Source organism: Eleginops maclovinus, chromosome 5 (genome assembly GCF_036324505.1).
Source record: "Eleginops maclovinus isolate JMC-PN-2008 ecotype Puerto Natales chromosome 5, JC_Emac_rtc_rv5, whole genome shotgun sequence".
Lineage (NCBI taxonomy): Eukaryota > Metazoa > Chordata > Actinopteri > Perciformes > Eleginopidae > Eleginops > Eleginops maclovinus.
Genome location: NC_086353.1, coordinates 20,089,104 through 20,115,687, shown reverse-complemented (window position 1 = coordinate 20,115,687; position 26,584 = coordinate 20,089,104). Strand labels below are relative to the sequence as shown.

At 38.5% G+C, this 26,584-nt stretch overlaps 3 protein-coding genes across 12 annotated transcripts in view; 1 reads left to right on the top strand and 2 right to left on the bottom strand.

The window, feature by feature from the left end:
* Nucleotides 1-651, bottom strand: part of vwa11 (von Willebrand factor A domain containing 11) — a 30,078-nt gene extending 29,427 nt beyond the window's left edge. The window contains exon 1 of one of the 2 annotated variants that reach the window (XM_063883515.1): nt 525-651. In XM_063883515.1, coding sequence (XP_063739585.1) covers nt 525-529 — 5 coding nt within the window. In that variant the 5' untranslated portion in view covers nt 530-651. The remainder of the gene's footprint in view (nt 1-524) is intronic. The other variant, XM_063883517.1, reaches the window with a different exon arrangement.
* Nucleotides 652-4,560: 3,909 nt separating this feature from the next.
* cabp2a (calcium binding protein 2a) lies at nt 4,561-23,585 on the top strand. 3 transcript variants are annotated; one of them, XM_063883552.1, is made up of 7 exons: nt 4,561-4,724; nt 5,643-5,825; nt 19,348-19,378; nt 19,620-19,754; nt 21,977-22,086; nt 22,202-22,349; nt 22,610-23,585. In XM_063883552.1, the coding sequence occupies exons 1-7, from the start codon at nt 4,563-4,565 to the stop codon at nt 22,633-22,635; spliced, it is 795 nt and encodes a 264-aa protein (XP_063739622.1). In that variant the 5' UTR covers nt 4,561-4,562; the 3' UTR covers nt 22,636-23,585. The 3 variants fall into 3 exon arrangements, with proteins under 3 accessions (XP_063739622.1, XP_063739624.1, XP_063739623.1); XM_063883554.1 differs by lacking the exons at nt 4,561-4,724; nt 5,643-5,825 and adding exons at nt 15,123-15,592; nt 16,050-16,271; XM_063883553.1 differs by lacking the exons at nt 4,561-4,724; nt 5,643-5,825 and adding exons at nt 15,123-15,699; nt 16,050-16,271.
* LOC134864488 (up-regulator of cell proliferation-like) overlaps nt 23,224-26,584 on the bottom strand; it is a 13,414-nt gene continuing 10,053 nt past the window's right edge. For all 7 annotated transcript variants that reach the window (XM_063883497.1, XM_063883499.1, XM_063883502.1 and 4 more), the window contains one exon: nt 23,224-26,155. In XM_063883497.1, coding sequence (XP_063739567.1) covers nt 23,688-26,155 — 2,468 coding nt within the window. In that variant the 3' untranslated portion in view covers nt 23,224-23,687. The remainder of the gene's footprint in view (nt 26,156-26,584) is intronic.

Sequence of the window (26,584 nt, the reverse complement as noted above, 5' to 3'; positions counted from 1 at the left end):
TACAGTACTTATAGCTGACAGATGCTGACTAGAGAATTAAAGCCTGTTGCACGTCAGGGGTTTTTATTCAAACGTCATGTACTGAGGTATAGATTCAAGAAAAAACACATCATAAAATATATGTATTGTGAAAATATATAGAGATCATACATGGAGATCATAAAAGCAGGATGTGTGATCACACAACTATATATTATAATACATTTATGTAAATAGAAGTTGAGTAATATTATCTGTCAATCAATCTTTAAAGTTTGCCTCATAATCCATGTTTTATATTGCGATTAGTTAAATATGTCCCAGAATGTTAATCAACTTTATATTGTACACTGTCTTTAGATTTTATTTTAATGTATATGTCACCACTGACATTATATACGTGACGACTGTCATTTATCATTGTTGACTCTGTTATACAAATGAGAATCCATTAGCAGAAAACACCCCTCTCTATTAACAACATACCTAAACAAGATCATTAAAGGAAAATAGCAAATCAACTTTTTGCTGTGAATCCAACTCACCCCATAGGCTGCAAGGCAGGAGAAGGATTTATTCTGTCTTCGAGTAGGTGGAGAAATTTCAATACAAAGAGTATTTTATTACTGTTGGACTAGACTCAGCAGCTGCTGCAACTTTTTGATTTTCAAAGAGTGGGAGTGAACTTTATAGTGAGGGCCTGAGCCCGACATTTCGTAATATTGTATTTGTACTGCGCATTTGCCAACCAAACAAGTGCTTGGGGCAATATTATCCCTTGAACTGACTTGCTTTCAGTAGATGGAATGCTTGTGCTCAGCTCGGGTGTGGCCAGCCAGCTCCATAGAGTCCTCAAATCCACTCTGGATTATGATAAAGTTCCTTTGCTGTTCTCATCATCATCATCATCATCATCATCATCATCAACAACTTTATTTATAAAGCCCTTTAAAGACAGCCGCAGCTGAAACAAAGTGCTGCACATGGATGAAAACACATAGCACAAAACACAAAAACAATATAAAAACAACAATAAATAATAACAACATTAAAACAACAAGACCAATGAAACAAAAACAGAAACAGAATTTCATGCTGGGTTAAAAGCCAAGGAATAGAAATGAGTTTTAAGAGGAGTTTTAAAAATGGGCAGTGAAGAGGCTTGTCTAATGTGCAATGGGAGGTCATTCCACAGATTAGGACCGTCAGCGGAAAAGGCTCTATTCCTTCTGAGCTTATGTTTAGGCCTTGGTACCTCCACGATCAGCTGATCAGCTGACCTGAGGCACCGGGCAGGAGTGTAGGGAGGGAGCAGGTCAGAGAGGTAAGACGGGGCGAGACCATATAAAGATTTAAAAACAACTAAAATAATCTTAAAATGGACTCTAAAATGCACAGGCAGCCAGTGGAGGGAAGCTAAAATGAGAGCAATGTGCTCCCTTTTACGTGTTCCAGTTAGGAGGCGAGCGGCAGCATTTTGGACTAACTGGAGACGTGCAAGGGAGGACTGGCTGACTCCAAGTTAAAGTGCATTACAGTATTGCAGCCGAGATGTAATAAAGGTGTGGATTACTGTTTCAAATTGCTTATGTGCAAGGAAGTTATGAACATTTGGTGAGATCCTTGCGAATTTCATTCATTTTTGTAACCTATACTCAAAAACCAAAAAAAATTTGCTCTCCCATCACTGCAAACATTGCGAGATAAAGAGTGTATTGGTTCATCAAATTTAGCAAGCACCTCTATATTGCTAAATGCTATTGGTTGTGCAAAAGTTGCTCCGTTATTCACTGGAACCTGTTAGACCCATTTCAGCTTTCATCAACTCCGCCCTAACAGTAGTCAGTCATTTTTTATTTTGTACACTTTTTATATAGTTTATTGAAAACATATATAACTTCTCCTAGAGAGTTTATCAGAATTGTATCAAAATGGCTTTATATAACCCTTGGACTGATGTGACGCTAAAATGTAAAGGAATAATCGATACATGGAAATGATGTCATATTTCATTTGACAATGCGCAATTCAAGGCACTTTACATTTGCAAAACCTTTCGAAACTCTTCCTACATGATTCAATAGAGCCATTTCAAATGATTTTAAAAGAATCTCAAGATCTCCACGAGATCAATTTAAGTTGTTTAAAAAAATATCGACATGCTAATTATGAATATTTAACAGGGCCACCAACTGACAACCAAGAAATAAGCCTTACAAACCTTATTGAGGTTGATTTTTGGGGGGTTCAGCATGACACTTGTAACACTATAATGTTGTAGTGCATTGATCTTAAGGACATTGAAAAACTTAATAAGAAGGAAGCTGTTTCTAAATCCAACGTTTCCTAGTACAATATAATGACTTTGAAACTTTTTATCTCCTGCTGATCGCTAACTGATTTCTGACCACCTTAGAAACCGATTATTGCAATTAAGGATTGTATCACGGTAAATGTATGAAAGCAGCAGTAGAGAACAGTCATTAAGGCAGAAAGCTGACTCAAAACAAGAGTGACTTCGGTCAGGAAAACAGTTCCTTTGCAAGCTAAGGCCTATCATTTATTTCTTGTGTTACATTCCCCTAACTCGTCTCGCACGTTCTCACTCAGGACTTCCTTCTTTCAAAGGAAATTGCTCAATTTCAAACTATACACTTCTAGACCCATGCATTTCGCACCGGAAATACAGTCTAACTAAGGTATCAAGTGCCAGAGAGTCGCTCTGTTTGCAGGTTTAATATATTCCAGTTTTAATGAACACTGAACCCTGGGGCAAACATTGTTTAGGTATTTCTGAAACTAGTACTTTCTGTGTTGTTTGATGATAACGTTAGGATATTCGCAAACCGTTGTACAATTTGTGTATTTCTTCACATAGGTTCCTAGAACAATAATAGATAAATTTTTCTTCAGTCGAGAACTGATTTCTGTCAACTCTGGGTAGAGATTATTGCCATGGACAATAATGTTTGCAATACTGTACATGCGGAAAGCAGGATGTGTAGAGGAGTGTTTTAATCAGAAGGATACTTATTTTGCATGCTTAGACCTGTAGTTTATGTATTGCAAATCATTCGATTCACACGTCTCAAACATTCTTACTCAACATTTCCTCTTGTCCTTATTCAGCCAGCTTTATTACCGGTTCTCATCATTTAAGAAAAGCGACACACCTCCTTTGTTGGCCTATCATTTTGCTGCTTTCAGCATCTACGCCTCTACCACATTGCATGTGCCTCTCCACCTTCCCATCACCATAAATCTACGCATATTAATCAGAACCATCCACCAACTAGCCTCAACAGAGTCCAGAGACCACCATAACAGTGCCTGGAGCATACACTTGATAACATAAGTGCAGATTCAAATCTACCAGTAGAGTCTTGGAGCCAAATACTTCTAACCTCAAGAATTTATGAACGTTATGATCTGTTATTATAAACATCATTACTTTCACTTGTCTCTACTGATTGTAATGCAAAGTGGACATTTTAAAACATAATTTTAATCCTTATATTACAAAAACTACAGATGAGGAAGTTGGGGTGTTCACAATTTTAAGCCCGGACAAGAAGAACGATCTCCATGCATTAACAAGAGCAAAGTCAAGTTAGAGATATAAAATAATAAAAGTTCTTATCGTCGATTTCATTATTTACACTTTTGTGAACAGTCAAAATATATTTATAAAAAAGGCCATTCAAACAGCCGTTGAAAAACTGTTTGTTTATTTTGTATGTACCCCTTCAATACATCTGTTATCTTAAAGCACTTGAAATAACCGCAGCTACCTCCTTTGCTCTGCTGAGCTCATCCACCCACTTCTGTGCACCTTCTACGGGGAACTATACCTAATCATATTCCAGATATTGTACTTAATCCTACTGTTAATAACTTAAGCTCCATTCAGTAACATGCGGTCTTAAATTCTTGTGAAAATGTACCAGATCTTTATCATTTCCTAGAAAGAAAAATACAATTTCCCTTCTAAATCAAATCAAGCAACAACTTGGGGTTATTAAGTCTTTGGTAATATATACTTTTGACCAGAATACTGTAAATGTTGGAATTGTGTTGTGTGTTTTATTGTAAATGCACTGAACCGGCCCATATGTTGAATGCCATATATAGTGGAAAGCAATGTTAAGGGGAAAGGATTCAGGCCTAGCCTACATCAGAATAGATAAGATCGCAAAGAGGATATAAATACAGTATTATTGGCTGTCAATATAGTGTCAGGCTCAAAAAAGGCTAAATGGACAAACATGAATATAAAATGCATGTATATTGATATTTGCAAGAGCAGGGAAAATACACTCGAACTACAATGCTTTAACTCAGAAAGACCAACATTTCAAATTTCCCTGATCCTGTTTGCCTTAATGAATTGGCATCTTTGCGTTAGAGCGATATTTAGAGAAAGAAAGACCAAAAGAGGAGGTGGATAGAGCGGACAGTTGAAAAAAGTGATTGCTGTATGGACTGAGTGATGGATGTGCATACAGGAGGAGGGATGAGAGGGATGAGAGAAGGAGGAGCAACAACAGTGGGGAGATATGCCTCAGATTATCAACCAGTGTCAGATGCTCTATAGACATATAAAGAGGAGGAGTGGACAAGAGTGTGATAGGAGGAGAGACAGAGAGAAAGGGGACGTCTCTGTGTATGCAAGCTGGACTGCAAAGATGACCGAAGCCAAAAGCGTATCGTCCGCGGAGGTGCCAGAGGGGAAGTTAATAAAGAAGGTCAGTGGATGTGCCAAAATATGACTTTGCAGTGCCCTAAATCCTTGGTGCTCTTACAAAATCAACATGGTTCAATGGGATGTTCGTCTTCTATGGCCTGACTGCTATGACACACTATTTACTACTAGCTAAATAGTTTTTTTAAAAAAAACTATATTTTTGCGAAGAACTGAATTAATGTTTGTTTGTTTTTTTGTTTTTGTTTTTTTGTGTCCAAGAAAAACATTTCCCAGCAATTACAGGGCTTTTCTTTCAGAGCTGGTATAATGGAAAAAAAGTAACCCTGTCCTTGAAATAATTACTTTCCCATACTATTAAACTTAATTCTCAATTACCCTTACTGACCTTTGCCCTAACGCTAACCCACATATTGAGGCAAATGTATTTAAACAAGTATCAAAACTATTCGATTGTCGTGATTTAGCTCACGTTTAAAATAAAGTTAGAATTAGCCAATGTTGACTTTTTGTTTCCCACTGAACAAGTCCTGTTTGATGGACCAATCCTTTTTCTGATGCGGACTTGTCCAAACATGACTTTGTACCGAATTTATTTTGTGATCATCAATGATGTGAGGAAAATAATGTAGACCAGTTGTTGTAACTTTATTTTTGAGTCACAGAGCTGAAAAATAGTTATTATAAATGATAATATTTTTGTGTGCATTCAATTTTGACTTCATGACAGGAGTAGTGCAAGTGCTTATAGTCTACTTGCCCGCTCTAGCTTCTTTACCTCAAAAATGTTCTGACACTTTCCTTACCAGGAATTCAATCTGGTTGGAAATGTGTAAAAAGTTGAACATATATAAGTGAATCAGATTACCTGCATGAATATTAATTTCTCTCAGTTTTTTAAAACTTTTTGTGAGGCAGCTTTCCCATTTCATGTTGTCTTTATTCATCCTCCGTTCTTCAGGGTTCCATCAAGAAGAAAATTGAATCATTAAGGCGATGGAGTTCGGCTAGCTTAAAGAGGCCTCAAAGGACCAAAGCCAAGACCCTGAGTCTATCTTCCCCGGTGGGGGACCCTGAAGAACTCTGGCTGCAAGAGGGAGACAGGAGAAAGCTTCGACCCATTGTTGATTCAGTTTTCGGACAGGTAGGACTCTGAACTGGGCATTGCCCCTGGTTTCTTCCATTGTTATTTAGATTGTGAACAGTCTGATTTGTTTCTTGAATCAGACCTCCAAGCACTGCTAAATTGCAAGTGGTACGGTCAGGTTTGTGTGCAGCCATCACCAACCGATCTGCATGGGTTGCTGTGGTAACAGGGTAGCCATCAGTAACTACAAAGCTACCATGGTGACGAAGTAATATGAGAAATCGAGGTTCATCATCTAAAACACCTCCATTGCACGAGACAAACTGAGTGCCAGACGACGCTGGAACTCATTTGGATGTTCAGTTCTGACCTACATTTTTTTTTTGCCATCCATATTTTCTAAAATAAATCAGGATATGCTAAAAAAAAAAACAGATTTGGGCTGACAAAAACATTTTGAAAAAACATTGCTGTGTTTAGCAGACAAACATACAATATGTTGAAAATGTTCTTTGTGTCAAGGTTGGAGAGCAGAGTACATTGGACCCAAATGCAGAAGACAGTTTCTTTAAATAAAGCCCTTATTGGCGATTGATCCAGAATTCAGAGAGCTGGGTCAGGAAAACCTAACCTTTTGAAAAGAACATCCAACATAAAGATGATCTTAAATCCACACAAGACTAATCAGAAGAACAACACACAGGTTGGGAGGGAAGAGCAACACAGGTGCACCAGGTGAACACAATCAGGTAATAGACAGGAGGGAACACAGAGACGGGAAGCAACAACAGTCAGACCATTTTTTCAAAATACATAATTTCTTGACATGACAAAATAAAACAGGGAAAACAAATACGGATCGTAACACTTCATATGCTGTCTGACAATTATGCGTCTAACTCAGCCAGACATAGTTCTTGTCAATAAATGAATGAATGGACATCCCGAGACACTGAGAAGGTGAAAGGATGTGTCAAGGCTACAACAAGTTAAAAGTGATTTCTAAGCGTGTCTATGATTGCTGGATTGCCTGGACACAGCTCTTAAGAAAGCGATGGTTGAGTACCAAAAATGTGCAACAGTGCTTACACAGCTAACAATGTTATCCTGGGGGGGAACAGAAGGGCGGAGGCTATGTTTCTGCAACAGCTTTATCAGTGGATTGAGGTGCAATTGATTAGCTTTGGCTCAGGAAACAGAGCAATCGGAAGGTGGTTCGATCCCTGGCCCCTGTAGTTAACATGTAGAAATGTCAGGGGTCAAGATTATTTTAAGAACCGCTTCTTGGCCTGCAACAAAGATTTCCAAGGTATCTAACTGTTGTTAGAGTGTTAAGTGAGTCTCCGCTTGTTTGTAACTTGTGGGCGGACATACAAATGCATAAACACATGGGCCTCAAGACTTAGTCCTACAACTGGTTTCAGATGTTTGACTGTGTACTTAGATGGACCCTGCCTAAAGAGGACAGCCATAGTAATGGTTAAGTCTTGTTAGTTTTTTAAAAATGTATTGAATTTGGTTGTTCATAGAGAGTGCCACAGAGTGTTCTTGTAATTTAAGGTTTGTGGTTTTATTTGAGAAAACAAAACAGATGTTTTTATTAAGTTATTAACTAGCTTAACTAACTGTTAACCAGCTTGCTACTTAGCGTTACTTTAACTATCAAGCAGCATACAAGCATATTATTATGAGGGGTAAAAGGTTAAGCACAAATGTTTTACTTAAATCACTTTGAAGTATTTGTCTACTTTAGGATGCTACAAGCCTTTTCAAACTAAGTAGGACTGTATTGTTTGAAACATTGTATATTCAAAGAAATACTTTTAAGCTTTCTTAAGAAAAGGCTTGTAGCATCCAAAAGAGTAGAAATATGACACAGTGAATGTTCTAGTCATGAAGCGTAACCTGTTACCCCTCATATTAACATACGGATATGCTGCTTGATCGTTAATGTAATGCTAAGTAGCAAGCTAGCTAATGGGACATGCGAAGGATTGAAGTTCTCTTTAGACATTTTGAATATCTTTGTTATGTGGCAATGGAGAGGAAAAAAAGACACCTCTCATTGTTGTTTGGATCTTCGGCTATTGAGGCTGCTGACTTTAGCAGTCGTCATTGTACCCTCAAAACAAAGAATTGTGAGCTACAGATAACAAGCCTGCATTTATAGGCCTACTTCAGTCGTACCCTGATATTGTAAAAAATAGTAAACTAATTATGTGGCTTGCATGATCTGAAAGCAAGAAAGAGAACAAGGCGATCACTTTGGGCGACCTTGATTCAAAATGCCAAATATTTAATAAAAATCCTCAACTCTACTTTGAATACAGCGACAGTCGCTTCTGTTCCTCAATTTTTCCTGTTTAAACCCTCCAATACTCATTGTGCGGTTGAGTTATCCATACACTCAGCAACAGATGGGGCGAATGATGAGAAACTGAAGAAAGGGAGGGCTGGGATGAGAGATGGATTGATGGATGTCATAAAAGAGAGAAGAGATTGATTGCGATGTAAATGGAGATTAAAGCTTAAAACCAGTGAGAGGACAAGACAGTCGCTTAAGTCTGGTGTCACTACAGAGATTGCACTTGAGGAACACTATGTATTTTTGCTGACAAGCGATTATGTATGGGAGGCTGTGGTGCAGTGGGATAGTGCGCTGCTCTCCGGATCAGGGAAGACTACTGTAGGTCCGAGTCCCACTGCAGTCAGCATGTCCTTGTTTGCCTGGGCAAGAAACCTCTCCCCAAAATGCTCCTGTGGGTATTGTCCACAGTACACAATGAAAGGAAGTTGGATAAAAGCATTTAAACAGGTAACATTTAATGTAAAATGTACATGCTAATCCAGGTCCAAACCACAGAAGATATACAGGACATGGCGGCCTACTCTACATACTGTTGTCTCAGTTGATTTGGAATCATAAAATGGACATATCGTGGACTGTTGTCTGACATTGTTCCTACTGTCTTCTGTCTGTAAATCTAACTTGGACATTAGTTGTCTTGATAAATCATTAGACAATAGAAAAACTAATGCAAGCTTCTCTGCAATTTTTCATTATGGAAGTTAAATATTCTAAAGATACATATTCCCCGGCCAAAAAATAGGTCTCACACTCTAATATTCGTTGGACCGCCTTTAGCTTTGCATTCGCTGTGGCATCGTTTCCACAAGCTTCTGCAATGTCACAACATTTATTTCTGTCTTGCATTAATTTTTCACCAAGATCTTGTATTGATGACGGGAGATTCGAAGCACTACGCAAAGTCTACTCCAGCACATCCCAAAGATTCTCAATTGGGTTCAGGTCTGGACTCTGTGGTGGCCAATCCATGTGTGAAAACGATGTCTCGTGCTCCCTGAACCACTCTTTCACAATTTGAGCCCGATGGATCCTGGCATTGTCATCTTGGAACATGCCCGTGCCATCAGGGAAGAAAAAATCCATTGATTCAGTATATTCAAGTAGTCAGCTGACCTCATCCTTTGGGCACGTTGCTGAACCTAGACCAGACCAACTGCAGTAACCCCAGATCATAGCACTGCCCCCACAGGCTTGTGACCTTTTTTTTGGCCGGGCAGTGTATATCACTATGTCGAAAATTATCAACATTGTCTTCCCGTGACTAAATCTCGTCCAATCCAATTGATTGGATCATTGGTGGAATAGGGGTAGGCTTGGGTCAAAGCTGGCTGCTAGCGCCCTGAGACGGCCCCGTCTGTCAATCACGGCAGCCAAATCTGAAATAATGGATAACGTTAAGCCTTAATATAATTAAAGCGTTTTTTTCCACAGGCTGAAAATATGTTAATTTCTGCTGGCTTTTTACCATGGAGGTTAGCATATGTAAAATGGCACAACATTGAATAGTTACATTACAATATAATATATGCAGGTAGGTTTGAGATGATTAGAAATGTAATGGATATTAAACAAACCACAGACACTGGCTTGTCTATTTAGTATAAGAATGATCACACGCCATGCATATTCTTTTAATCTGGGAAAAAAAAACATTTCAAAAAGGATTCCTTAATTTTACCTTTGAAGTGATCTTTTTTGGGTTTGAAAAGCAAATTATTTTTGCATTTATTCCCCATGAGCGTATGTGAAATGTAGACTTTACAGTTTACAGAACTATTAGAGATTTGAAAAATGTGGGGTTTTTTTCTTTTCTTTTAGGAAACATACGTATTACACTTTTTAGCAATTCACTCTTTTTACTGGTGTCCAAAAACATGTCAAGCTAGAACTCCAACTGTTAAATGTCAATATACTGTACATACAATGAGAACAAACCACCAAGGCAGTCTGAGCAGTTGTGTTCTTTTCTCATGGATGGAGACAAAAAACGATGTTTCTGTGACTTTCTATCCCTTTGTCCTATTTCCTGAGACAATCTCTAATCTGTGTAACCTCAAGCACCTCAGAAAATGCATTAGCAAAATCTTGACATGTGCAAGAGGCATTATCCTTCTTTTTAGAATGAGTAAATAGATGAGGGCAGGAAAGTGGGACAATCCAGAGACCCAAATGTTGTCATAGTCTGTAAAATTACTCAAATGAAATTTGATTGTTGTCCAGCACATAAAATAGCTCTCAATAAGCAATGTATCACTTTTTATGGTTTAACGTTTTATTCATGTTCATCACCTTTGTTTCTTTGATTCTTACTGTCTTTGCTGAATTGTTTTCACCTGTGATATAGATTTTGTACCTGATGTTATATTGAATTCAAGCAATTGTGACAGGGATTAGCTCCTATTAGTAAAGGGGTTTAACTTCAAGTTGATTTCATTTTCTTTTAGTGGCAGAACAAGCTGAAACAAGAGAGAACCAGTGCATTTAAGTTTTACGGGCAAGCATTTTTATTGCAGAGTGTTGGCAACTGGAGTGTTAATTGATGATTTGTAACTACGAGGGAACTTTTCAGAATAAACAACATTGTTTTTATCTATTGTTTATATGAAAAAAATGTGGTTTTAAGAAGAACAAGTCATTCCTCATTTATCATACATCGAAATCTATTCACTATTTTTATGTTTGTAAGTATAGTGGTACAGTGTAGTGCAAACAGGCATTTGACTGAGTTAGAAATACCTGACAGAATGTTCTTGTCTTTTTCCAGTTATTCTATGAAATGTTGAATGCACCATTGTGTTTTACTGTCAGGGTGCCAACTTGAAACTATCTTAGCCGCCCTCCGAACGTCTCATTTTACAGATGTCTTAGCAGATAACAATGCTCACATTGAATTGCCAGAGGGATAAGCAAAAATACTGTATAAGTGTGGCATAGTGTATATGGACAAAGACTCAACGAAGCAGGGAGCATGTAATATTACTGATGCCAAATAAGTTCAGGATACTTTGAATTTCACCCATGTAATTATGGTACCAAGCAAGATGCAATTTGTAACATTTGATGACACAAATACTATCTGTGAAGTCTGTAGTTTAGTCCCATAGTAGCATGTTGAGGACTGCACAGCTGCAGGCTCTGCATAGTTTAATGTGTATGGTAGCGTCGGATAAACTGATTTACAGCATTTAAGATACGTTTTTTGTTTCATCCTGCATACGCAAGCTTGAAACACTCCCCATCTCAGCTAAAAAGTTTGACCTGACCTCCAATAAAGCTGTTAATATAGCACAAAATTCCAAATCCTAACTTTTGGAATTTGTCCATCATGTTGTTTACTGGATTTTTTTAATTCATTTTTTTCCGGCTTATATTCTCTCCTTTCTTTCCGGCATCTGGGAATGCTTGTTTTTGGCGAGGGATAGAGCATGTATTCTCACCCAGCTGCTGTTTAATGACTGAAAAGCTTTGTTTTGGTGTGAGGCAGAGATTTGTTGCCTTTCTTTTTTTCGACTGAGCGAGATTAAAAAAAATATGATAGTTAAATACTTCATAGAAAAACATTGTTTTTCATTAGCTGGTCAATTTTAACAGGATATTTTTTCCTGCTTTAATATGAGTTATTTCAGACTGGTGAAACGGACTCGGAAATAAAACACTCAAAATGCATATTTAGGTGTTTGGTAGATTTATCCAAAATTGACCAACAAAAATAATTAGATGATGGCTAAATATCATATCGAAACTTAACATTTCAAGTTTTCATGATGACACCTGTTAGTAAAAAACATATTAACCTGGAGTGTGTCCCATATAAGCTTTTTCTGTCCGTTTGCATGTGCTTTCCTTTGTATTTGTACATACATTACATTTAATACCACCCTAAACCATTGTTGCTGTTACATGTAGCATGATGAAAATATTATGAAGCATGTCTGTGAAATACATCGGGAAACTAAGCAGGAAAAACATGACAGGACTGAGGCTTCCATTTACTAATCTGGTAGCTGTCCAGCTGGATCAGTGGGCTAAGGCACATACAATTATATAACAGAGACACTGGTTTCAAATCCTTTGTCACAAGTCATCTCATCACTCCCTGCCCTCTATGCTTAACAGGTTCTCAGTGGAATTATTTTTTGTAAGTCCATAGAAAGGTCAGGCTGCTGGGTCAGATGGAGAATCATGTCTGTGGAGCTGCTTGAGAGCCAGAGGTAGGTTTTCCGCACTCGCTACTGCATCCTGTGGTGCCTCTCTTCCCTCTTTATGCTTAGTGTGCCGTCTAAAAATCACACAACTGTTTCTGTAACTAAAATGGATCTTTGGTTGGAAGGCATGATGCTGACATCTGGTGTTTGCGCGTTATTATTGCAGCTGAGTCTGAGTTCATATTAGCTTTAGCAACAAGCTAAGCTTTGCTGCACTCTTCTGGTGAAACATTGACAGTGTAACCACTGAAAAGCATGAATAAATCATGAATAAATGCTTATAGTACTTGTATTTACTTGTGTTTTAAAGGAGATAAAACAAATACAACATAAGTGTTGTAATAAAGAAATGCAAGACAAACTGGTAAGTTTAATAGAGATTTATTTGGGCTTTATCTCAGTGAAAATGTTGAAGGGAGGGAACAGAGGGGATGACACATGGCAAATGATCCCAGGCCTAATTTGAACCTGGGTCCTCTCCATGGCGACCAAGCCCCAGTACATGGGCCGCTAGTTCTACCAACTGAGCTATATGGCAGGTTATTTTAATTTATTACTCCAGTCACTTTCTTCTACGCTTGAATCATACGATAAAATTGGGATCAAATCTGGTGTTTGGATCAACTTGCGTTTTTTTTAAATGCATTCATGTTGACAGCCGTAGAAAGTTTCCTCCAAAAGTATGTCATGAATAAGTGCGTAGCCATCTGTTTTCAATTTAAGTTACTGCCACGTTATTTATTAAACAATACAAAAGCTTAAGAAAAAAAGCAGCAATAACGAGAGATTAGCACTGAGGCTTAAGTATTTAAAGAAATGGAGTAATAGAAACATGGGATAAAAATCAGGAAACACCAAAGAGGTTTCATAGAAAGATACACCACAGGAGATTTGGGCTGTATGTGCTCACTGCTCAGCATTGGCCTTAAAGACTGTGCTAATCTCTGGCACACACACCACATACGCAGCATCAGAAGTATAAAGTTACAGGTCAGTAGAATACATGTATCTAAGCCTGGTCGCAAGGCAGATGAACAGTATTACAAAAATATGTACCTCCATGTACTTAAGTAACAGAGGACAAATATTAACTGAAGAGTTTACTTTCTGGAAAACATGTCTTTGCGAAAAAGATAGGGAATTATTACGGGAAAGTAAGGAATAAATTATTCAAGAACAAAATAAACAAATGAAGAAGAAAAGAATCCAAAAACATACAATGAAAAAAAGTCTAAGGTCTTTTGCTTCATCAGGATATTTTAAGAATATTTTTCCAAATATGATTTAAAAAAGATGAAACCCACGTTTATCAAACCAATTCGTTATTACTTAATAATGTAAATGTTACATTGTATTAATTCATTGTATGTATCATTAAAGTGTTCTCAGAGCTGGTAAAGGTGCAGCTAGTTTTAATGACTTTGGATAATGCAGGGTAGCTTGTGGATTTACTCCAGGTGGAACTAAAGTCTGATTTAAGGGTTGATTATATTTCACATCATTAATCCAAATCTGTAAAGTAAGTAACTACTACAGGTACACAATACATGTAGTTGAGTAAAAGTACACAATTCACCTTTGAATTGTAGTGGAGTAGAAGTACTAAGTAGCAGAAAATTGAAATACTCAAGTAGAGTACCTCAAAATTGTACTTAAGTACAGTACTTGAGTAAATGTACTTAGTTGTTTTACACCACCGCCAATACGTAACCTAAAATGAAACCATGGTTGTGAAAGTCATAGCAGGTCCTGATTGGTCGCTAAACTTGCTGCTGTATTGACAGCCTACCGAAAAGAACAGTGCTTCATTCAGCAGTGAGAGTGACCTAAAACGGTATTCAGTACATCACATTGGAATTGGTCAATGATATATAATTTTGGATAGTTTCGTTATTATTGGAAATGTTATGGATGATCCACACCTCTACCTTCACTAATGGGATAATACATCCATTGTGAATTCCCCAACTGGTGACCATCTGACCAGACCCCTGTAGTATTCGATTAGTCACAATACCAGTTTAAAACATCCAACACCCAAAATCCACTAAATGGGCTAAAATCATAAAACTGCACCAGCGAATTATAACACCTTTCTGCTTAAGTTTTCCTCTGGATAACAGTGCTGTAATCTCAAATAATATTAAAGGTTTTTTTCTCTTGTTAATTTACCACTTTAACTCTGAGAATGTCCAAGTTGTTGTGCTTTAAACATATAAATGATTATTCTTTTACAGATTTTGGGTTGAGATCTTAAGTTGGTTCAGAGTAAATTTAATGGCTAATTTAAAATGAAAAGGAATATTTTTCAAACAGGTCATAACGTTACTTGATCATATCTTTCCACTGTTTTTCATGTTCTTTGTGGTTATAAAACAAAATAAATAATCTTCTATTGCTCCCTCTTCAAGCTCGCATTCCCATGGTCTGTCAACATAACACTTTTCTTCTAATCTGAAATGCCAGGGATTAAACTGGCAGCCAACTCTCCATCCATAAATCTACAATCCCCTCCCCCTTTCTCTCTTTCTCTCTTTCTCTCTCTCTCTCTCTCTCTCTCTCTCTCTCTCTCTCTCTCTCTCTCTCTCTCTCTCTCTCTCTCTCTCTCTCACACACAAACACACACACACGCCACACACACACACACACACACACACCTAAACCCACTGATTTCTGCTAGTCTTTTTGATGTTTTGGGAGGCAGAGAGTTGGAGGTGGGTGGGGCGGATTAGATTAAATTGGTCTAAAATCAAGGGATCACTCATGGCCAGGGGCCGACAGATAGATACGGGAAAAACAGTTTGTGTATGTGAGAGAGAGATAGAAAGGGAGAGACAAAATGATCGAGTCATGCAATCAGAGCCAGAATCTGGCAGCAGCAGGTTGCTTCAGCCCCGATATGACCCGGCTCTCGAACCCCACCCCGTCAATCTCCAGCATCCTGCTGCTTTTCCATAATATCACACTACACCACATCTCAAATCTCGTCATGACAGCTTCCAGCCTCCTATACGACTTAAGGATTTAGCACAACATCATATGCCTATACCTTGCCTCTCATTTTGACCAATAGGATCTTGGATTGTGGCAGGTGCACTGACAGGGATCCTCATTCGCTTCCAAGAGTAGTGGTGAAATATTTGGCTCACTGGTCGCGGAAGACCCCATGGAACGCACTGGATTGACTTTGGATTTGGGACTTTTATGTGACAATTGAACAGAGAAGGACAGGAAGAGGAAAAGAGGCAAAGGTAAAGGGGAGACGTGTGAGGACAGAAGGAGGGGAGGACAGGAAGAAGAGGGCAGGGAGATGGGAAACATAAACAAGGCTTCTAAAAAGAATGGTAAAAGGAAGAAGGTAAGGGTTGATTTAACTCCTTTAAGCTAAAAGAAACCGATTTATCAAAGTATGTTCGACTACGACATAGTTTGAAGTTACTAATATTTGAAAGATAAATTATTTGTAAGCCTGATCATGTGTGAAAGTTAGTCCCTAACCCTAACCTTAATGATTGACAATTCCCCAGCTAAAATTTAACTGTAAACAACATCTTATGTCTATTCCAACAAATGCTGTTTCTTATAAATCTATATTTTAAAAAGCACAAGACTACCTATGAACGTATGCATGAATTGGCCATTGCAAGAGATGGAATTTAAGTCATACCCTGGTCTGGGTCCTAATTCGGTTCGTTCCCCTCCTCTAAGGGGGAGTCATCTGTAGAGCGAAGCAGCTCCCCGTTGGCTGCCGCCATGCTGGGGGGCATGGGTGGTGCAGGTGAGCTTGACACAGATGACGAGGACGAAGGAGCAAGCGAGCGGGACTTCGATGAGCCTCTGTGCGCGCTGGTTCAGAACTGCAACATGCTGCACCACCTAGTGGGGCCTGCTTGTATCTTCCTCAGACAGGGCTTTGCACAGAGCCAGATTGTATGTATAGCATTCACACACACACACACACACACACACACACACACACACACACACACACACACAACCACACTCTCTTTGGAATAATCATAGCCCATAAATCTCTTCATCCATCTATTTTCTCAGGGTCAAAGTACAGGTGAAGGTGAAGTTCCATCATCACAGCCTATCCCATTTCCACCAATGTCAACCCCCCCACCTCATCAATCCTATATAACGCCATATCACCATATTTCCTAATAGTTTATGTGATTGCCTTAGAAGACCTGTTATAGTAATTTGATTTACAGCTCTTTGAAGGCAGCACTATACTTTTTGTTTTAGGGGGTGGGGTTACTAGGTTTATTTCGAAATCATCGCAATAATAAAGAAACTATTTGGATAAGATTTTAACTTTTTGCCTTTTATATCTCTGGAACAAGTTAAGCAGTACTAAATGACTTTCTACCAGAATCAATGATTTGCATCTAAGCTATACCGAAGGTTACACCATATCCATCTGCATGTCATTGAATTTGCGCTCTGGATAAAGTCTGTTATATAAAAAGTCCTGCGATTTATGCAGCACTTTCTTCCGAAAGACAGATTTATTTGACTGAATACAATCTATAAAAATAAATAGTTCTTTGTTCTAAAGGCAAGTACTACCTCCAAAAAGATCGATTTTATTATATCATTATAATCCAAAAATACATGTTTACATAATATAATCATGCAAACATGATGAAGGAATATGAAATTGTTTGTGAAATATTCCAGAAAAAAAGTAATAAACTTGGAAGTGTTCATTTTTATAACTCTTTGAAACCTTAAACTATTTCATAATATATTTGCAAAATTAAACAAATATATATATATTGTTGTGGAACAAAAATGAAGGAAAAAATGGGACAGATTTTTTGCACATACCGTGTACAATAGGAGAAGTTAGTTGTACAAAATGGACAGATTGTGACCAAGAAACTGGCCTCCGAATTGGTCTAGATTATAATTTAGATCATAATTTCATTTTCTAACACTGCTGAAGATAACATGCGTGCCTTTCATGTCTTCTTTAGAGATGGTGGTGCATGGCAGAGATCAATAACAGAGTAATTTCCCCACTGAACAGCTGGCAGCACTAATTGAAAAGAGCCATTAGGATGATAGGTTAGTCACTGATCACAGCTTTACTAAGCTATAGGCTTCTGAGGTATTAGAAGACCTTTGGCTGAGTCCATAGGAGAAAGTAATTATTTTGAAGTGTCAGGAGTTACTGGAGACCAAAACCTGAGTTAAAAGGAGACTGAATATGTGTTGGAAATATATTAATTAATGATTGAATACCTACAAAAAGTCAAAAATCTAAAAAACCTACAAAAACTCAAACACCCCATCAGTCTCAGATGAGTGCTAATTAGTATAACTTTTAACATGCTAAACTAAGATGATGACCATGTAAAACACTGAACCCATACTTGCTAACCAGCAGATATGATGTTCCAAGTACCAAACATTACCAAACTAATGTATCCGAATTTCCACTTTTCAATGATGCCATCAGAAAGATACTTGGAGAACAACCGAGAGATATACCAACTGTGCAGTTCCAAATGTCATAGTGTAGAAGGTTTTGACAGCAAAGCCTCCAACCGGCTTAGCAGAACACACAATCCTTGCTGTCCACATGTCTATTCTCTCCTTCTCCTTGTATTATTTTTCTTACCTGTTTTTTTTTTTTTTTGATGAGAATGATCAGTGTTATAACTTTCTCCAAATCAGCATATTTTCTAAGATACAACATCTAAACTTCTAGGACAACTTAAGTTCTTATGGATTGGGAAATGGGATTCCTTGAAAGAGACAAGATAGATTAGTCTATACAGGATGGATATATTGAGAGTAATAGCATTTATTATTTATGAATTCCCCATAATCCCCTTTGTACTCTAAAATGGCAGCAATGAGCGCAGTAAAAATCACTTCTAGTTTGTACTAACACCCTTTTTGCTCTGGTGGCATCTTGTTTTCGCGACATAGGGTAAAAACTGGAATCTTAACTATAAGAAATTGTACCATCAACACGGGTTGCTGTAATTTTGTTTTTGAGAGCAATCATAGATACTTGTAGTTAGGGAATAAACGCAGAAAAGAAACACAGATGGTAGCAAGAAAAACATTTTCCTCACCGCCTCTGTGCCTGAATTTTGGCTTAAATTGACAGTCACAAATGTTCAGCCAAAAAGGTAAATCAGTACACGGTGTGCAGGTGTGTACGTGTTTGTTAATAGGGTACAGGTCGAACAGCAGATGACAAATGCAGATGAAAAAAATCAGTGGCAGATAGGGAAATGGAAAACCGATAAGCCTTCGTGATTTGTAATACAATTTACAGCTGTAATCTCCCTGCCACTGTTCTCTCCCCTGCATCCTCTAATCCAGGCCCGTATTATTCCTGTTGATGATGTCACAGCATGTACAAATATACCCATGCATCAACTTGTTTATGCAAAACGCGGTGAAGCCAAAATCAAGTAAACTTTAAATGATTATTGGCATGTGGCTGTAGCTAAGTGTTACTGTTTGAACTATATTCTAGGAGGTTTATTCCAAATTGAGGTTGTTTCTTTGGGTTCCTCATAATTCTATCAATATACAAAGCCTTTTATGAGTTTGCATGCATGTATTGTGCATATGGACGACTGTGCATTTTCCTGTATGTTTGTGAAGGGATCACATTTTCCATGATTCATTTCAAATGCTTGTTGTGGAGCATATGCATAAACTAGACGCGTCTGCAATGAGATTGGACACAAGGTTTTGTGGCAGATCGACTAAAAAGGTTATAAGGGTCAGTCAGATCAAAACCCAAATAATCCAGCAATTGAATCTCTGCTTGGGCGCCTGAACAGGGAATAAACATGCTTTGCACGAGCAATGGAACCACTAGAACCTAAGCACTTATTTTTTTCCTGCATGGTTATGTCATTGTGAAAATGGGCCTGAACACAGAATGAAATGAAAGTTTGTGTTTAACCTGACTGGTTGTCCATTTCTCTCTTTGTGTTTGTCATTTTTTCGATCCGCACCACTGCAGGACCGAGATCTACGACCAGAGGAAATGGAAGGTAGATAACAAAAGTGTAATGAAAACATACTGCAGCTGTTTCTCTCCCTCAATCCTCTGTGTTCTTCATTTTAATCATGAAACCCTCTGTTTAATCTGAAGAAAAGTGCTTCACTATAGAGAGTACAATTGAGCTTTTTTCGACTTTGCCCACCAATTTTCCTGACTTTGCCCTACGATTTTTCTGAATTTGCCCTCCAATTAAAACATTTTTTCACTTCACCATTGTTTCTTCTCTGCAGAACTGCGTGAGGCATTCAGGGAATTTGACAAAGACAAGGATGGCTTCATCAGCTGTAAAGACCTTGGTGAATGCATGAGGACTATGGGATACATGCCGACAGAGATGGAACTGATCGAACTCAGCCAGCAGATCTGTAAGTCCTGCATACACACAGAAGTAAAAGTATGCACAAAACAGAATGACTACATCCTTCACTTCCCATAACACAGAGCTCAAATTCCATTTTGTAGTGTTTAAGCCTAAAGACGAAGAACGAACAAAAAAACAGATATACCCTTTATCGTCGCACAGAGGGGAAATTTACATTCTGCACTTGACCAATCCTAGTGTAGCAGTGGACTGCCATTATGTACGGCGCCCAGGGAAAAACGTACTAAATAACTCAACTATAACCAGTGTTGGGTGTAACGCGTTACAAAAGTAACGGAGTTACAGTGATGTATTACTTTTTGCTGTATCGCAGTAATAGGCTATAACGCATTACTTCTAAAATGTGGGTAATATAATACCCGTTACAACTCTCAGTAATGCAATTACAACACTCGAAATGATGTTGAATGGCGTTTTGTTTTTAAGAATTCACAAACATCGCTAGACATTCCGATACCAGAGAAATAATTGTGCAGGCAGAACAGTAACTCAGTAAGCCTGCTTACTATTGGTTAAGAGGGCTGCAGAAACAGAATCACTATGGAGAGCTGCAGGCTCACTGTGGAGTGCTGCAGGCTCACTATGGAGAGCTGCAGGCTCACTATGGAGAGCTGCAGGCTCGGAGAAAAGAAAAGAAAAAGACAGGAGTGCACGCAAACCAAAGCAACAGAAGGTAACTCTCTCTGGGTCTGCTGCTTGAACCCCGAGAATTTGAGAGTCTCTTGGCAGAGCGTTGAAGATCTGCAGCCTCTGTCCTCTGTGGAATCGCCGGCATTTAGAAAGCTTGTCAGCCAAATCCCCGTTAACACACCAATGACAAGGTGAGCTAACGTTGCCATAGAGACTCGTTCATATACAGCAGGTCACAGGGCCGTGCAGAGTCTCCAACATGTTATTAATAACACACACCAATAGCAGTAATTCCAGCAGTAACAATGTTTGGATACCGGTATCCAAATATTGTTTAGCCCAGTTAAACAGAGCATGAGTTTAATATTCAGCATTGGTTTAATTTCTAGCTTTTTTCCTGATGTTCAGCATGTACTGCTAGATAGATAGATAGCTTTAATTAATGAGCTCCAATAAACTACATTTTAGCATTTAAAGCCATACTTTTGCAGTTATTTTGGTGAAAGTAACACAAAAGAAGTGTAACACATTACAGAGACAGTACCAATGTAATGTAATGTATAACTTTAAAAAGAAAGTAATAAGTCATAATGTACTGTATTACATTTCAGAATTAATTGGCCAACACTGACTATAACTCCCTAAACAATCTTCAATAAAAAATAAAAGTTTAACCTATCACTTTGGTCACTGACTGAGATCAATGCAACATACACTAAAACAAAGGTTTGCAGGTATCTTAAAAAACGTTATCTTTTGGTCGTTTTCTTCAAAAGTTTGCAAGCCCTTTAGGTGCCGAACCTGTTAAGGTCGGAAGGTGTTTAGGAAAAAAAATCTTGGGTTGGTAAAAATATCTAGCCCACGTTTGTTAGTGTCCCACATCGCAGTAGTGGGACGTGCATTTCACACCTGGGCCTTCAGTAGTGTCCTACCTGAATAGAGCCATCTCTTAATACCATCATTAGATTTCATTAGCCGAAAGCTCCGGTGTCGCCAACTCAAAATCTGATTGGTCAATGCAATCATTTCATTGCCATATATTTTAAGCTACAAGCGCCCACACTGTTGATTTGGAAGGCCTCAGTGCAGATTTCTTTGACCCAGCAACACATTCCGACTGAAATAAGATTGGATAAAAGCTCCAACATTAACAACCATTACTGAATGCAGCGCAAATGAGTGCAACACAGAGAAAAGGTATGAAACTAAGAGAATAGATTATTGGAAATCATTTAAAACTTGTTAATTTAAAAACTATATTAAAAGGTTAGTCAGTGATTCTGATAGCAGAGAAGGCTTGGCTGGCCCTGAAGGCCCACCAGTGCCCCATCGTTACTTAACCTTTTCTTTTTTTTATGTCCATATCTGCTTCTTTTCTAGTAAACATTTTTGCTTTTTATACCACCTAATTTGACTTATGAAGAGACAGCAATGCACATCCTGGCTCATGAGCATGTGGGTTACAAATTGATTTGTGAGTTGCAATAAATAAAGTGCCTTCATTTTTTCTCATTCACCAACACTGAATGAGAAAAGCCTGAACATTTCTTGCCTACTTTTTTTCTATCCCTTAAGGTGGCGGCAGAGTGGACTTTGAAGACTTTGTGGATCTGATGGGTCCTAAAATGCTCGCTGAGACAGCAGACATGATTGGAGTCAAGGAGCTGAGGGATGCCTTCAAAGAGGTCTGCCTGACAATTTGTAGCAAAAACATCACAAACTTCCTTTTGTTTCTACAGTAATGCATTTATCTTTATATACTTCTCAAAAATGTCTTACCCCATATTTTTTATTTCCCAGTTTGACTCTGATGGTGATGGTCAGATCAGCCTCGGTGAGCTGAAGGAAGCCATGAAAAAGCTAATGGGGGAGCAACTGAACCACCGCGAGATCGACGAGATCCTGCGAGATGTTGACCTCAATGGGGACGGAGAAGTTGACTTCGAAGGTACAGTATGTGATTTAAGAAAGAAAGAGATTAGAGGAAAACAACTGGTTTGAACTGGTATTCACCCCTCAGCTTGTTTTTCAATCAGGCTAACATGATCAAAATTAGAAGGAAGTTTATTGCTAAGTATGTTCACACATACAAGGAATTTGCTTTGGTATTCAGGCTTACTAATAATGAAATTGAGTAATGAGGAAAGAATATCTTTAAAAGCTATATTCCTCCCCTTCAACAATAACACCACATCTTTTTTTCCACAGAGTTTGTGCGAATGATGTCTCGCTGACTCACCAAACCATTGCGCTACTGCACCAACATGGACCGGACTGCACACTGTTTAATTCTTCATGATGTACAAAGATCTTATTAGTGTTTGTAATTTTCCGTTAATTCATCATCTCTCAAGTATAAGAGAATCCATTTGATGTGTAACTGTTGTATGAATGTAATAATGTTTTATCTATTTAACATGTACTAAAAGATTGTAAAGTGATAATTCAGCACAAAGATGGTTACCCAAAGCTTCGCTATCAATTTGAATATATTTGAACTGTGAATACCATACAAGCAACAATTTGGTTTGCAATACATAACATTAGTTAATTTGTCAGTTCACACAAAATATTCTTTCAATCAATCAAGTCAAAATTAGAAGAGAAGTTACTTTAGGTGTCCAGTTGGCCTGTTGAGATTTCAGAGAATGTTTTCTTTTTGTTATTTGGGTGAAGTGACCCTTTAAACATGCAGTTTACTGTGAATGAATGAATCTTATTATTACTCCTCACAAATGTACTATCTAAGGTCTTCCATTCATACAAATAGGACTGTCATTACTGTTGAATATTGTAGTTTAGATGGCAAAAGTGACATGGGATTATTTATACACTTTTATTGCACAAACAGCCTCAAAAATACATAGCAAAAACCTTTATTCAGGACTTTTGATATGATACAACCCATATCTGCAAATAAATCTTGCAGATGTTCTAATATTCAGTCAACTATCTTTTAGATACAGATGTGATAATAATAACAGTATTGTTTTGTTTGTGTCTGCTACACACGTCACAAACCATGTTTCTCTGTTCAGGCAGAAATATACAGAATGTCTCAAAGAACAACTTGCTTATTTTATGAAACTATATACATGTTTAATGTTTGTACAGTGTCAGATCTTTTAAGAAATGCATTAGACATGTTAATGTATTAACAATAAATTAGTTTATATTGCTCAGACATCTTTTCTTTTCTTTCTTTTTTTTGTTGAAATCAAAACCTGCTTCAGTGAATTAATTTCCCTTTCACTTTACCATCTTTTCCTGATTTTTGCTTAATTTCTCACAAGCCTTTCCAGAATCTATCTATATTGCTGATAAATTGCATCAGATCACCTCTTCCTTGGCACTTTTTGAGGTCCTCTATGAGTCTCTTTTTCAAAGTGTGCGCCGTCTCACTGTAGTCAACACTGAAAGGTGCCATAGGTGGAGTCCCGTTCCAAACCGGAGGAATGTACCAACTGAAAGTTTCTGGATCAAACTCCATCACATCTGAGCACTTAGTGATTTTGGCCTTCCTCATCCTAGTGTCCTTTCGGATCACTTCATTGAGTTGTTTCACCAACTCTTTACCTCTCTTTTTCCTCTCTACAGCAGGACTTTCTGACATGTTGGTGTGCACAAAATGACAGAGTGGCTTCTTGCCCACATTCTTCAACTTTGTGAAAGCATGAAGCACCATTTCTAAGAGATCTTTCTCTTTTGAGCTGTCACCGGAAACACTGACGATTGTAACGTCACTAAGTGCTACAGTGAGGCTCGCTACTTCCCTGTCACGTTCATGGCTGTGATCATCTTGGACCATCTGATGTGGTTTCAGTCCCTCTGTGTCAATTATCATAATGCAGTCGCACTCCAGTTTCTTCCTGAGGTGTTTGTTGACATTAATCAGGTGGATGAAAGCCCCTCTGGTGCATGTTCCTTTGCTGACCGCAAACTTGACCCCAAACATGGTGTTTAGCAGAGTCGATTTTCCTGAGTTCTCAGCTCCGATGATTGTGATGACTTTGAGCTTACTGTTGGAATGCATAGACTTGTGAAGCTCCCTTAGCACCTCAGTGATCCATTTCATCGGAATGTTTGCAGAATCTCCATCAACGAGCTCAAGAGGGAAACCATCTAGCAGCATCTGAGCACAAATTGCAGGAAGTTGTTCCAAGGTTGTTCTCTGACTGCTGAATTCTGGCAGGTGATTCGCACATTCAAACAGCTGGCCACACTCTCGGAAAAAGTGCTCAAGGCGTAAAGAACAAGCTGATATTTGCTGATCCATCTCTGCAATCTTTTCTGTGTCTTTGGGACATTTTTCCCTTAGCTCTTCATACCTATCTTTCAGATCCGACAGTTGATTCCGGGAAAGATTGTCCAAATCCATTTCCAGCCATTTGAGGAAATAGTTGCGTTGCACTTCTGAGGTCACCCCGTGAAGGAAGCTATGCATTGCAGCGCTTATCTCTAGTCGTTGCTGTTTCATTTTCAGATCTTTTTCTTGTGTTTTCAAAGACTTGCGGTAGTCCTCAGTGTTTTGATGTCCAGCGTTTCGCAGTCTCCAGTACTCAGTTTCCAGCATTGAAATCCTTTTCCAGATTGGTCCCTGGGAAGGTAGTTGTTTTTCTTTGAATGAAGAGGTGTTAGAAATGTGTTGGAAGATGTTATCTTCATTCTTCCCAGCATCCTGGCATTCATCCATGTCCTCATCAACCAAGATATCAAAGTGGCGAGCTGTGTCTGCCAAATTTGCCAGCGACACTTTGATTGGGCAGTTTCCAAGCAATTTAGAGATTGATTCCTGGAGGGCCTTTACCAGTTCTGACTCAGTATTTTTCCTCTGGCTCACAGCAGTTGTCTTTAAACTAGGTTTGATTGTCATTGTGTTGAGTGTGAAGTTTTTCCCCTCTATGCTGCTTATCAAAAGCAACCTGGCTTCCACATCCATCCCTTCCATATCCTTGAAGTAATCTGTTTCTGACTCATCACAGAAGATGTACACAGCGGCAGATGTCTGGCAGAGGAATGAGAATTGCTTGTCAAAGTCTCTGATATCTCCTCTGAGGTTGGCGACGGCCAGCGGCTCAGTGAATTTGTCTGTGTTCTTTTTCCCGCATGGGAGGTACCAGGTCACTTCGACTAGCCCCTCTGAAATCTTCCTGGGTACATCACCACACTCCATGTTACGATTATAAAATACATCATAACACTCCTTGGTGTTGCTGAGCAGTTTGTTCAGCACCTGAGACTTGGATAAGATGGTCCTCCCCAGCCTGACGAACGACACCAGGGGAATATCAGTGAGCACAATTCTTTCTTCACAGCTTAAGTTTCTTAACGCCCGTTTGGAGGGGCTGAAGGTTCGAACAATTTCACGCATAGACCACAGCATCATGGTGATTTTTCTTGTGTCATGGTTGGGCATGAGGAGCGGGACAGCGAACTGGCAGAGTGCCATTTTCACAACCATGTCTTGCTGAAGAAAGCCGTCGGAACAGAGAAACAATGCAGTTATCAGGTCCAACGGATTGATGTCGTTTCGCTTGTCTGTGTCAACATCTTTGGACACACATTTAACACTTCGAGCATTTGCATTGAACATCATGAGTTTCTGCAGAAAAGCCTCAAGATATGACTTTGAGCTTTCACGTTTGTTCTCTGATGCATCGTGTTGATTGATCTCAAGAACAGCGCTTAGTGTGAGCTTCTTTTCATAATGTTCTTCAAAGCCCATATTTGACAGCACCTTCCTGAAACAGGACCCTGTGGATCAACACGAAGAAATAAATTAATGTTCAAGATGTCACATTTTGTATTGCAATTCCACACAAAGGTATTCATTAAAATCTGTTAACTCATCACAAAGAGTACTATGCAGCCATGTGTTCTTTTGGTGTCTCTGAGGAGCTTAGTTTCAGAGCCAATCGCTTGTTCCCCCACAAATGCTGAACATTGAAAAGGATTTAAACAGCCCCTTTACATTTCTAGTATCTGGTGGGAACAGTGTGTGATTGCAACTGTTATGCATTGGTCTGTTGTGGTTTTGGTCTCTTTGAAGCCATTGTACTTTTCTTTGAGGTTGTTTTGTATCTCTTAATGTCGCTTTGAGTGCGTTAGCATAATCTTTGTAGCCTTTTTGCATCTCTTTGTAGTTGTTTTAGTCTCTGTATTATTGAAAGGTTTCTAGTCATT